The following is a 13,703-nucleotide window of genomic DNA, read 5'->3' as shown; positions in this document are numbered from 1 at the left end:
ATGGATCGATCCTTGGGAATGGTCATCCACAGTCAAAAGATTGTCTCAGTTCTACAACCAACTACAATCACACATAGTGCAGCCAACAATGAAATGATGATGGTACTCTCATGCTGTTGAATGAGGGAGTACAACAGTGAGACTCTCCTACACCTGAAGGCGGGGAGTTCAGAATTCAGATATAATTTGAAGAAGATTGTCTCTCCATTCAGCTGACGGAAGGGGGAAAATGTCAATGAAATTGACAAGTGGTTGTCAGACTAAAAGTCTCGACAACATTAGTGAAGCAGCCAGTGGCATCTTCATCAGCCAGTGGACATTTTTCATCAGCAGTGAGCATCAGCAAATTCGCCAGTGGGCGATCGACAGCCAAAGCAGCAGTGAGCAGCGTTCATCATAACAAAAGCAACATTGAGTTGTTTTTCGACATCTTCAGCCAGTGGGCGATCATCATCATAAAATACGCCAGTGGTCGTTCATCAAATTGTGTCAGTGGACACCAGATGTTGTTTTCAAGCAAAGGATAGTTGGATCCTTTTGCGGCTTGGCATATGATGGAGTTGTCAAGTGTCATTCAGAGATAAATCAGTCATGCAGCTGACTCAGTCTCTTCATATTGCAATTTCTTCAGCATCCAAATTTGGCGGTTTTTTCAGGCAATGTTTTTGAGGATCAACATGAGAACTTGGAAGATGGTTCCTCGTTCTTATTTTGGATTTATCATTGAGGGGGGGAATGTTAGCCTCTCTCACAAAACAATAATAAATCCAAAAATAAATTAATTAATTAAATATTAGAAGTTAGGAATTTGTGCCTAACTCTTGGGTTGTTCGTCTAAGATAGGAGTTAGTTTAGGTAACTCCTATATTGGTGTGTGTCTGGTGAGAAATTATCAACCAAAGGAGAAATTATCTCAACCAAAGGTGTCTAAGATAGCATGCACTATCTTGAGAACATTGTCTCTCATCTATTTACTTGTAACACTATATTCAATTCTTTTTAATGAGAATGAGAGAGAATACATGAGGAAGCCATGAGGCTGAAGCCTTTTCCGCCAATATTTTGCGTCTGGTTATTATGTGTGCTTTATATATTTGTCTGAGTTAATTTCATTTTTCAATATAGACACCAGATATAGGCGGACAGCCAGGGAAAAACTCCTATCTAGGGGAAGACCCACTCAACAACTCTTCCTTTAATAGTTTCACGAGATGATCCAAGACTCCTTAACCTAGACACAGAGTTCACCCTTGCTATCCAACCCCTAACTTCCCGAATGAGCTCTTGGCCAAAATCACTCGCTCCCAAGCTCCACGAAAATCTGCTAAGTGGCCTTTGCGCTGTCCCTCAGCCCGGCAATTCGGACTGCTGGAATGTTGGCTCAGGTGGCTGAAAAACCCAGCAAGATTGTTGGTCTAGTGTTGCTACCTCGGCTCCCTAACTCCCCGACAAGCAATATGATCTTTGTTGGCCTCAATCTCCCTCTGCGTGTTTCCTAACTGCCTAGAAATACGCACTCCTTGCTCTGCGCTGGCTGTTGGTACTATGTCACTGCCCAGAACTCCTGAAAATCCTTGTGGAACAACCTCCCTAGGGCGGGCACGGATGGTCCCCCGAAGTAAAGGATGAATCTCGCGCTTGAGAGACTCATGGCTAAACAGCTAGTTGACTCAGCTAAACAGCAAAGTGAACAGTTGAGTAGTTGTTTGCAAACGTCAAATATGAAAACCAACATGAGCGCTGATCTCTCCTTATAGCTCCTTGGGCCTCCTTAGCCTAATGTGGGCCCCTCCATCTACCCATTCGATTTTCCCTCCAAGCATATTGAATGGCTAATTCGAACTCCCACGTGGGTGGCCCCCACATTCCATGAGTAGCTAAATAAAGTCGATTTGGCCCTTAAGTCCCTAAGTCAAAAGTGTGGGGTCCTCTTCCTTAGTCAGAAATGTCCAAAATTGTGTAGCAGCACCCTGTTACTAATGTGTTTGAGAAGGGACATGACATGATCTGCCTGGATATTTCCTCGGATAAAAAAAATAATAATACATATATATAATTCAAAAACACTGAAATTTGATTTTAGGAATGAAAATGGAGAAACAAAAAACCTAAGCATCAAATGTTTTATGGAATGTTATTTTAGTGATGAAACTAGCACTTGGATGAAGTGGCACTTTATGGAATTGGTAAGAAATAATGCATCATTCACCAATTTCTCTAAGTGACTAAAAAACATTTATTTCCAATCCATTTAAGGATCATTTATTTCACAGAGAAAAAGGCTTACAAATTAACCCTAATATACAATTAAATAATAAGTAGATAGAGTCAATATAAATATTACAAAAGTTCTCCAAGAAAAACTCCATTTCTTTTCTTTTCCATTTAACATTTAAGAAGGATTTGCCACTTCTGTTGTGTGTGTGTCAAAAATAAGTAGCCCAGAATAGCTAGGCTATTTTTAAACTTTCATTCAGTAATCATTGCACATTTTTCCTTTTTTACAACCATACAAGTTTCCATTACTAATATCTCTTCCATCTCCTAGGTAAATACAACATTAATAGAATACAAGATTGATGAAGAAATGCTACTACAGAAAAAATAAAGCAAAAGGAAAATTAAAATTTTAAAACTAGATATCATGTGTGTGTGTCATTGAAAGAATAAATGACAGTTGTTAAATATTAATGAAAATAACTGCAACAAACAATTTAGGAATCGCCTGAAGGATAATTGAAGAAATGAAAGCATACTTAACTTTTATACAAGCATGTAATGAACATGACACTTTCTTAGAATAGACAATAATGATGATAAAATCACAATGGGATATAGGATTATCTTAACATACATGATTTCGTGCATCCTGGACCAAGTGTCATGTTAGAAACAACTGAAGTTGGAGTTGAATCAAAGATTACACGCTCTCCTGTGGTTATCCACCAAAGATCATATCAAAATATACAGCTATAGATATCACGAAAAATAAACTTGAAAAGCTAGTTCAGAATTTTCATATTTTCACTTAAGTTGTTTAACAAATTTTGCTATACACTAAAGTGATGCACTTTATATTTAATGCTTAATCATCTATTGAAATAATACAGGTGAATCACCTTAAGAACACAATAACAACTCTAAGAAATAATAAGAAAGAGTAAATCCAATGATACATGACCATGTACTGTTCAAAAGAAAATGCAAATAGCATCAGCATGCTTTCTCCATGGTTTGTGTTCCTAAACAATGTCTAGACTCTAAACACAGACATACAAATTCTACCAAGCTGCACCCACAACCCAATAAACACTTCTAAAGCACTTGCTTAAAATAATCTCTCCCTGGTTACATGGAATTGGTTCATTATGAATTAAAAATGTGCTTTATGAGAGCATCCAAACCTTTAATGTTCCAAATGTTTAAATCATTCTAGAATAGTAACTACCTACCAGAAAGAAACTAACGATTAATAATTTAATAACTTACCATCAGTTCTTTCAATGGCATAGTTCATGTTGCAAATTGTTAAAATTAGCAACTAGGGCCAAACTCCATGTGGGTCATCTTATTTATGGCAGCTGATATTTTTCTTGGATCTTTCTCATCGAGAGGTGTAGGATTGATCTAAAGATCATCCGATTTCGATAAGTATTCATGGAGATATGAATTTATTTGTGTTATAAGACAATTCATCAAGGTCGGCCAGCAACCAAATAACCCCCACATGTGCTCAACGTTTTAGTATAAAAGGAGATAACTTGAAAGTCATTTCACACACACTTCACTCTTGATTTTCTCTCCACTTGTTCTAGGTTTTAGCGGCAAGAGAAATCTAGATGATGAAGCCCTAGATGCAGGAGGAAAGGAGACTAAGGGAGCTGCCCTAGAGATGATGCCCTAGCAAGGAAAACGCAATCCTAAGGAGGATGCCCTAGCCGCAGTCCTAGAGGGGAGATCTAACCCTAGACGCAGTGACAGAAAGAGCCCTAATTGCAGACACCTATACGCTGCCCAAATAGGTCTTAGCCGCAGCAAAGTCATGGGTCTTTTGGAGGACCAAGTTGCCGTAAAGGAGGCCGAGGAGATTTTGGGACAGCGTGGACAGCGTGGGAGAAATCTGTGGTTGAAGGTCGAGTTGCTGAAGGTACAGTGGATGTATTTTGAGGATTGTTCACACTTGCATGGAAGCCAAGTTAGGAAAGAAGAATTGAGGATTGGTTGAGGGCAGCAAGAGGTAAGGATTGACTGTTTTGGAGGGCTGTTAGGGTGCCGCAGAGATCTGTGGTAGGCCGCAGGCCTAGCCACTCCAAAACAGGGTTGCGTGTAGACTTGAGAGGCTGCCATATGCCCAGAACAGCAGCATGAGGAGGCAGCACTCTACCTTGACTAGGCCGCAGTCATTTAGAGGGCTAGTCTTGCTGTGTGTTGGGTTAAGGGCAGTGGCACATGCCCTAACCAGAAGTGCAGGCACAACAATGCTTACAATAGGACAGCAGCAATGGCATGGTGCAGTGGGACAGCAGCAATGGCATGGTGCTGCAAACACATTGGGACAGCAATGTTATAATGGGACAGCAGCAATAGCATGGTGCTGCAAACACAATGGGACAACATGGTAAGCATGATGCTGCAAGCACATTGGGACAGTTGTATGATAAACAAGGTGCAGCAAGCACGTGGTGGCAAGCATGGTGCAGCAAGCACATGGGACAACAATGACAAGCATGGTGCAGCAATGGCACATGGGACAGCAATGGTACATGAAGTACAGTGATGGTTACAGTCATGATTGGTAAAGCTGTATGAGATGCAGCATAGTGATGATGGGTGCAGCATGGTGCAGCACAGTGAGGTGCAGCATGATGATAAGCAGCACAATGATAGGTGTTGCATGGTGATGGTCACCTGGGAGAATCAATTGAAGCAGCATGTCTTCGACTATGTTCAGCTACCTCATGTATCATCTACTTAGAGATGATCTATGCTCTTACTTAAATAAGTCAAAGTTTTGACTTCTGTTGTATATGTACTATCTCTCTCTCTCTCTCTGTTGAACTATTGAAGAACATATAAGAATAATTGATCAAGGGTTTCCCCGCATTGGGGTTTGTCCCTGGCTAGCGCCACATCTTGTGTCCTTTTGTCTTGGCTTGTCTTCTGCAATCTATGTTTATGTTCTATCTGCAATTTACTTTAATGTTGATGTGATTGCTAATTTGGAAAAGATATTGAGCTAACTGTGAAAATTGAAATAAATTGCTCTAAGCATAGAACATACCTAAAATTAACATGGTATCAGAGGAGAGGTGAAGACAAAGCCCAAGCAAGAGTGAAAGAAAAATCACCGAAGACAGTTGGGAAATGACAAAAGGATCAGTGGATTCCTCATCCCTCTTCAAATTCGCCAAGGGTGAAGTCGAAGCAGAGAGCATTATCAGAATGGCGCAGCGGAAGCTTTTGCTAGCATACCTAAAGACCACTTCATTAGGAAGTCCAGATCTAAGGGTGGAAAGAAATACAAATGCCTTGTTTGTAATAAGTTCGGCCACTATGCGAAGGAGTGTCTGAATGGGAGGGACACATCTCTTGATGAAGATAACAATAATTCCAGGGACATCTTCAATGATCGAAGGAATGACAGGTAGTACAAGTCATCAAGGAAACAGCCGACTCTTCAAGAAAGCAAAGAACCCCAGGTATGAAGAATCGAATGTTGTTTCTGATAAGATAAAGAAGCATTATCTTGTATTGGCTCTCTCCTTCGGATTCTTTGGGAATCTGGCCTATGGATTGTAGTGCTTCAAGGCACTTCATTAGATAGAAGGGTGATCTCTCTAATTTAGTAGAGATGGAAACAATCGTGGGATTATACTTGGAGCTGATGCCACCCATCCCGAAAAGGGTGTAGGGAATGTTACCCCTAAATTGAATGAGGATAACTCGATTCATTTACGAGAATCTCTTTATGTACCTGATCGCAAGAAGAACCTGGTGTCCATTTCAGCAATGGAAGTCAAAGGTTTCAGGGTGGCATTCATCGATGGAAATGTACATGTTTGAAAATAGAATTTTCTAAGATACTTTTACTAATGGGTTCAGGGTTGGAAATCTGTATCAAGTTGCAGGATGGTCCATTGGGGACCATGTCAATTGTCACATCTCATCTATAGCACTGGAGGTCTACTTATTATGGGGCCCTACCCGATGTGAGTCAGATGGTGACAGGGATGCCTGAATTCAAGAAGAGCATGAAGGTACATGTCCGAGATGTACCGAAGGAAAATCTTACAAGGGGACCATTCCCCTCATGTAACAGGTCCACAGGTTTGGAACAACCCGAGGGGTTTGAGATTCATGATCGGGAATATCATGTGTGCAGGTGGAAGAAAGCCCTCTATGGCTTGAAGCAAAACACCCCGGGCATAGTATGAGAGGATTGATAGTTGTCTGATGAAGCTAAGATTCACTAAGAGTGAAGCCGATCCAAACCATTGCTCAAAGGTTGTGGATGATAGACCTCTCATACCGGCACCTTTTGAGGACGACCTATTTCTGACAAATGCAAACCCTCTCTTTTGCATAAGTAAGAGGGAGTTGGATTCTGGAAGTGGAACAGTAAACTGCAAGCCTGTGACTACCTCGAGGATCTTAACTTTCATAAGTTATATGGTAGTGATGCCGGACCAAATTTGGGAAATGCCTCTGAGTTTCATAAACTCATTCACGTTGATGTTCTTGGTGAACTTTCGTCTGGACATATGATTTGTAGTTAGTATGATGAGCTCATATATGGTTGAGCCTCACTGGATTGGTGCCAAGAATCTTCTGAGATGTCTTCAGTGCACAATCTCTCATGGATTGAGATACACTGCTGGAAATATGAAGCTGGGTGATTGTTCGAAGGCTGACTAGGCAGGTAGTGTGGAGAATCTCAAGAGCACTTTTGAGTGCTGATTCGCTTTGGGTTTTGCTCAATATCCCAGATGAGCAGGAAGCAGAATACGGTTGCTTTGAGCACCGCTGAGACTGAATACATAGCCACGAGTATGACCTCATGTGAAGCTACCTGGTTGCGGGAGCTCTTCAGTGAGTTGTTTGTACACATGATGGTTACCACCGTGATCTTCTGTGTCAACCAGGGGGGATTCGATTATTGAGGAATCCCGTATTCTATAATTGCTCCAGCATATAGACATCAGATACTACCTTATCTGGGATATGGTACATCGATGAGCGAGGAGGCTCCATCGCATTGAGACTGATGTACAGGTCGCAGACATTCTGTCTAAGCCCCGGGGAAAGGTCAAATTTGTGACTTTCCCGAACGACTTGGAGTCGTTAAGAGACCTTCTTATAAGGGTCCTGCATGTTGCATGCATTGAGCTTTGGGAGCTCCGGGGGGCTTGGGGTACTTACTGGAGCAACACGCGACCATAGGGCAACTCACCCTCCCCTAATGGTGCGCTGTGTACAGGGTGAATGGCTCAGCCTTCCCCTGTGATACCCCGAGGCGACTTAGGGACAGGATGAATGGTTCTCCTGTCGAGGCATCCTACCCATGTAATCTGGGACTCATGGGAAGTACCTCTCATCTGCCCAATGAGCAAGGAAATAGGATTAGGGACCATAGTAGTACTATCGATGGACGCATCATTGTATCTAACGTACTCCCTATGCTAGGATGACCTCCATTGATCTGGGATCAATGAAACTGATCTGGGATCAGTATGAGTGGTTTGAGACACACTATTGTGATATTGATCTGGGATCAATGAAACTGACTTCGGGTCAGTAAGAGTGGTATGACACACTCTCTTCATATGGAACTCACTTCGGGTCAGTAAAGAATGGTATGAGACATTCTCAATCAATTCTTCTTCTTCATGCTTCAGCAGAGTAGAGCGGAGCAGAGCAGTGCAGGGCACTGATGGAAGAGATAGTACAGTCGGACATATGGATCAGCGGATGGATTTCTCCCTAGTTGAGAGGGAGTGTTAAAATTGGCAACTAGGGCCAAACTCCATGTGGGTCATCTTATTTATGGCAGCTGATATTTTTCTTGGATCCTTCTCATCGAGAGGTGTAGGATTGATCTAAAGATCATCCTATTTCGATAAGTATTCATGGAGTTATGAATTTATTTGTGTTATAAGACAATTCATCAAGGTCGGCCAGCAACCAAATAACCCCCACATGTGTTCAACGTTTTAGTATAAAAGGAGATGACTTGAGAGTCATTTCACACACACTTCACTCTTGATTTTCTCTCCACTTGTTTTGGGTTTTAGTGGCAAGAGAAATCTAGATGATGAAGCCCTAGATGCAGGAGGAAAGGTGACTAAGGTAGTTGCCCTAGAGATGATTCCCTAGCAAGGAAAACGCAGTCCTAAGGAGGATTCCCTAGCTGCAGTCCTAGAGGGGAGATCTAACACTAGACGTAGTGACAGAAAGAGCCCTAATTGAAAACACCTATATGTTGCCCAAATAGGTCTTAGCCGCAGCAAAGTCATGGGTCTTTTGGAGGACCGAGTTGCTATAAAGGAGGTTGATGAGATTTTGGGACAGCGTGGACAACGTGGGAGAAATCTGTGGTTGAAGGTCGAGTTGTTGAAGGTGCAGTGGATGTATTTTGAAGATTGTTCACACTTGCATGGAGGCCGAGTTAGGAAAGAAGAATTGTGGATTGGTTGAGGGTAGCAAGAGGTAAGGATTGACAGTTTTCGAGGGTTGTTAGGGTGTCACAGAGATCTGTGGTAGGCCGCAGGCCTAGCCACTCCAAAACAGGGTTGCGTGTAGACTTGAGAGGCTGCCATATGCCCAGAACAGCAGCGTGAGGAGGCAGCACTCTACCTTGACTAGGCCACAGTCATTTAGAGTGCTAGTCTTGCTATGTGTTGGGTTAAGGGCAGTGGCACATGCCCTAACCAGAAGTGCAGGCACAACAATGTTTACAATAGGACAGCAGCAATGGCATGGTGCAATGGGGCAGCAACAATAGCATGGTGCTGCAAACACATTGGGGCAGCAACATGGTACAGCAATGTTACAATGGGACAGCGGTAATAGCATGGTGCTGCAAACACAATGGAACAACATGGTAAGCATGGTGCTGCAAGCACATTGGGACAGTTGTGGCAAGCATGGTGCAGCAAGCACATGGGACAACAGTGACAAGCATGGTGGAGCAAGCACATGTGACAACAGTGACAAGCATGGTACAGCAATGGCACATGGGACAACAATGGTACATGATGCGGTACAGTCATGATTGGTAAAGCATGATGAGATGCAGCATAATGATGATGGGTGCAGCATGGTACAGGCACAGTGAGGTGCAACATGATGATGAGGAGCAGCACAATGATAGGCGTTGCATGGTGATGGAGTTGTTGGCATTATGATTCTGGTATGACTCTATGCTACAGATGTTGTACTTGATGGCAACACCCGTGGCAATGCTCTAATCAGGCTCTCAAAATGTTGAAAATTAAGAAGTACGCAGGAGAACAGTTCAGAAGATGCGTACACGCAGGTACACCGTGAAGGGACCGCGGCCAGACACGCAGGTCACCCGTTCAGGAGGTGCGTACCCCCAGTTTCACTTACTTCAAGGTAGAGAAGCGCGTTCACGTGGGGTTTCCTATGTTTGGCCCGTGGTATTTAGCCCGCCGCTCTTGATTCTATGTTTTTGGCCCGTGGTATTGTTTTATATTATTATTATTATTGAGCCCCATGTTTTTGGGCCCCTGGTATTGGTTATCTATGGTATTGATCCATGACTTTAGGAGGAGCTTGCCTATATAAAGCAAAGGAGATCACTTGGCTAAGTATCTTTTGCAATTGAATATCTTAAGATCTGAAATATTGGGTTATTGTCTTAAAAGCTTGATCTATATGAAAGTGAAGTTGAAAGCGAATCTGTGAAGGGTGATCTCTCGAGTGCATGATCAGATCTGGGCATCCGACTAACTATGGCACAATGGTGAACTGCCAATTCGGCCCTAATCAGAAGTACGCAGGTGATTAACGGTGCAAGTGCGTGGGTACACAGAGCAGAAGAAGCAGAACTGCGTGGGTACGCAGAGGAGAAACAGGAGAGCTGCGTGGGTACGCAGAGCAGAAGAAGCAGAACTGCGTGGGTACGCAGCGCGACAGAGGTTCAGGTGCGTACGCACAGTAAAAGTACGCGGCGCGATAGTATCTATGAGTGTGTGGCTTCAGTAGCAGTACGCGGCGCGATAGTGTCTCTGGGTGCGTACCTACAGTAACAGTACGCAGCGCGATTGAAGAAGAAGTGCGTGGGTACGCCGTGCAGCAGAAGGCTCTCTGTGGGTATACGCAGGGAAGCAGAAGGTGAAGTGCGTAGCGACGCAGGCCAGAGAAAGAAAAACTGCGTATCTGTCTTAAGATCTTCTGTTGACTGAATTTTTCTGTTGATAAGGTGTTCTGGGTGTAGTTCTGTTATTGATGATCCGGTTGCTGCAGTTGACTGTGTAATTTACATGTACTTGATGATCATTTGATGCTTATGGATCTAGTTTAAAAATTTATGAAAAGTGGTCCTTGTAAGAAAAGAAGTAGGGAGTTGTAGCTCCCTTCCAGGAAAGACTGGAAAATGAGAGAGAGTTGTAGCTCTCTGCAGGTTGCAGCCTGTGTACTGGTAAAGGACTGCACCAGTACAAAATCATTGTAAAAGGAGTTTCTAATTTGAAAGAAGATAGAGACATATTGCAGCAGGTGGTTTTCACCCACATTGGGTTTCCACCTTATATCTGGTGTTCTTTGGTGTGACTATCTGTTTTTCTTGTTCATGCTCATTATTTTATGGTACTGATATGCAAAAATAATTCAAAGTATAAATAAGGAAGATTTGTTAATAGAACTTGATAATACTGATTCACCCCCCCTCTCAGTATTATTTCCAACAATTGGTATCAGAGCAGGTCCTTCGGAGAAGCTTGATCGCTTGAAGGAAGATCATTCATCATGAGCAACTACGAGAGGGAAGCATCAATCAGGCCACCAATTTTTGATGGGACAAACTTCAATTATTGGAAGGTAAGAGTTACTGCCTATCTTCAATCTCTTGGTACAGAAGTTTGGGATATCATAGATACAGGCTACACTTTTCCTTCAGCTACTCCTACAGATACGGCCGAAAAGAAGAAATATGAAACAAATGCTAAAGCAGTCAATACTTTGCTGGGATGCTTATCTCAAACAGAATTCGTAAAGGTTATGCAATATAAATCCGCAAAAGAAATATGGGACAAGATTGTCTTGAGCTACGAAGGAGATGAACAGGTAAAGCGTGCTAAACTTCAAACTCTCAGGATTCAGTATGAGAATCTCAGGATGTATAATGATGAAAGTGTGGCTAACTATTTTCTTCGGGTAGATGAGATTGTTAATTGCATGAAAAACTTGGGTGAAGAAATAAAAGAGGCTATTGTGGTTGAAAAAGTTCTAAGATCATTGTCCCCCAAGTTTGAATCTAAAGTGTCTGCAATAGAAGAAAAGGAAAATCTACGAATTCTTACTATGTCTCAGCTTCACGGAATTCTAACTGCTTATGAAATGAGAAAGGGAGGTCCTTCAGACAGAAGAGAAGCTGCTTTCAAGGCTTCAGGCAAAGGAGATTATTATGAAACAAGTCATGTGCCAGAAGAAGAAGAAGAAGAATCAAATTTTGTCAGAAATCTTCAAAGGGGTTCTGGAAGGTTCAGAGGTAAGTTACCTTTTAAATGCTTTGCTTGTGGAAGAGTAGGTCATTATGCTGCAAAATGTCCTTATAAGGATAAAGGAAAAGAACCTGCTAGATGGAACAAGAAACAGAGTGCAAATAAGAAAAGCTACTACACTCATGAAGATAGTGATGGTCTATCAAATAGTGATGAAGATGAACGAGGTAATGACTATAAACTGTTAATGGCATTTGAAGATGATGATTATATGGATGCTATAGATGTGGATAGCCTTTATGAAGAAATTACTAGACTCAAGAGATGTATAGAAGAAAAGAATATGATCATTGATACTCTACAATTTCAAATTGATGAAAAAGAAAAACATCTTGAAAAATTAGAAGGTGAAATTGTTGGTCTTAGAAAAGAGATTGAGAAAACAAAAACTATTAATCTCAAGTTTGTCAAAGGATCTGAAACCTTGGATGAGATTATCAATGTACAGCGTTCTCCACTAAACAAGACAGGTCTGGGCTATAATGGAGAAACTTCTCAAGCATCCACCTCAAAAAGTTATCTTGATGCAGCAAGAAGGAATGAGCAAAAGCACAATGGAGACCATCAGGTAAAGCAGGGATGAATTGCAAACAGAGACTATCAGGGGCAATCTGTCTTAAGGGTGAACAAAAGCTACAACCAGCCACAGGTAAAATCTTCTCAATTTGGTTCAAGAATGGATGACAATAAGAATTACAATCATTTGGCCGGTAGATTTGATAACCGCAGAAGTTTCTTCAATGGACAATGTTTCTCTTGTCATAACTTTGGTCACAAAGCAGCTCAATGTGTTGCATATAAAACAATCATGACTAGAGAAGCTCAAAAACAAAGAAGTATGACCGGGATTACAAAAAGGACCTATAACAACTTTTCGGCTCTTGAAAATGAAGTTGAATGTTCTATTTGCAATAACTTTGGTCATGAAGACTCTGAATGCAGGAGCAGGTTTCAGCAGACAAAGGAACAAGCCTCAAGCACCAAAACATGGAGAATAAAGGAACCACAAACAGAAAGATGTGGAATAGCATTTTATGCAGAGGGACAGGAAAATCTATGGTACATTGACAGTGGATGTTCGAAGCATATGACAGGTGATAAAGAAAAACTTGAGTCATATTCTGCTCTAGAAAAAGGAAAGAAAGTTTCTTTTGGAAATGATACTCCTGCAACTATAAAAGGAAAAGGCATTGCTCAGTTAAAAGAAAAGGTCAAGGCTGGAAATGTTTTGTATGTTGATGGATTGAAACATAATCTTCTAAGTGTCAGCCAGATGTGTGATCAAGGAACCGAGGTGATATTTAGAACAAATGGATGTCTTGTTCGTGATCTTGATATAGGTAAAACGGTGATCAAAGGTAAAAGAACTCCAAATAATCTATACATATTTGAAGAAGGACAACAACAATGCTATCTAAGCAAGGATGATGAACACTGGTTATGGCATCGGAGGTTGGGGCATCTAAGCTTTTCACAAATAAGGAAAGCATGCAGATATCAGGCAGTTCGCGATCTTCCAGATATCAAAATTCCAGACAACACCATATGCAAATCATGTCAGTTTGGAAAGCAAACCAAAACTAACTTTCCAGAGAAGGAAGGATCAGCTAGCATGCCTCTTGAGCTAGTTCATACAGATACATGTGGTCCATTCAGGAAAAGGACACCTCGAGGAGAGGAATACTTGATATTATTCATTGATGATTTCTCCAGGTTTGTCTGGTTAGGACTTATGAAGCACAAAGATGAAGCATTCGAAAAATTCAAATCCTTCAAAGCCTTGGTTGAAAATGAATCAGGATACAAAATTAAGTGCCTCGGATCCGACAGAGGTGGGGAGTTTACCTCAAATGAATTTTTCGATTTCTGTGAAGAACATGGGATAAGAAGAGAATTCTCTACAGCTAGAACTCCTCAGCAAAATGGAGTTGTGGAAAGAATGAACAGAACAGTCCAACA

The 13,703-nt window shown here is 41.7% G+C and overlaps 1 protein-coding gene across 2 annotated transcripts in view; it reads right to left on the bottom strand.

Moving 5' to 3' along the window:
- Nucleotides 1–13,703, bottom strand: part of LOC149167552 (immunoglobulin) — a 316,326-nt gene that overhangs the window by 266,009 nt on the left and 36,614 nt on the right. For both annotated transcript variants that reach the window (XM_089433021.1, XM_089433020.1), the window contains exon 4: nucleotides 2,855–2,932. In XM_089433021.1, coding sequence (XP_089289147.1) covers nucleotides 2,855–2,932 — 78 coding nt within the window. The remainder of the gene's footprint in view (nucleotides 1–2,854; nucleotides 2,933–13,703) is intronic.

Source organism: Pinus tabuliformis, chromosome 5_1 (genome assembly GCF_031772625.1).
Source record: "Pinus tabuliformis cultivar Carrire ecotype Pingquan chromosome 5_1, CPIR1, whole genome shotgun sequence".
Taxonomy (NCBI): Eukaryota; Viridiplantae; Streptophyta; class Pinopsida; order Pinales; family Pinaceae; genus Pinus; species Pinus tabuliformis.
This window is presented reverse-complemented; position numbering and strand designations above follow the sequence as displayed.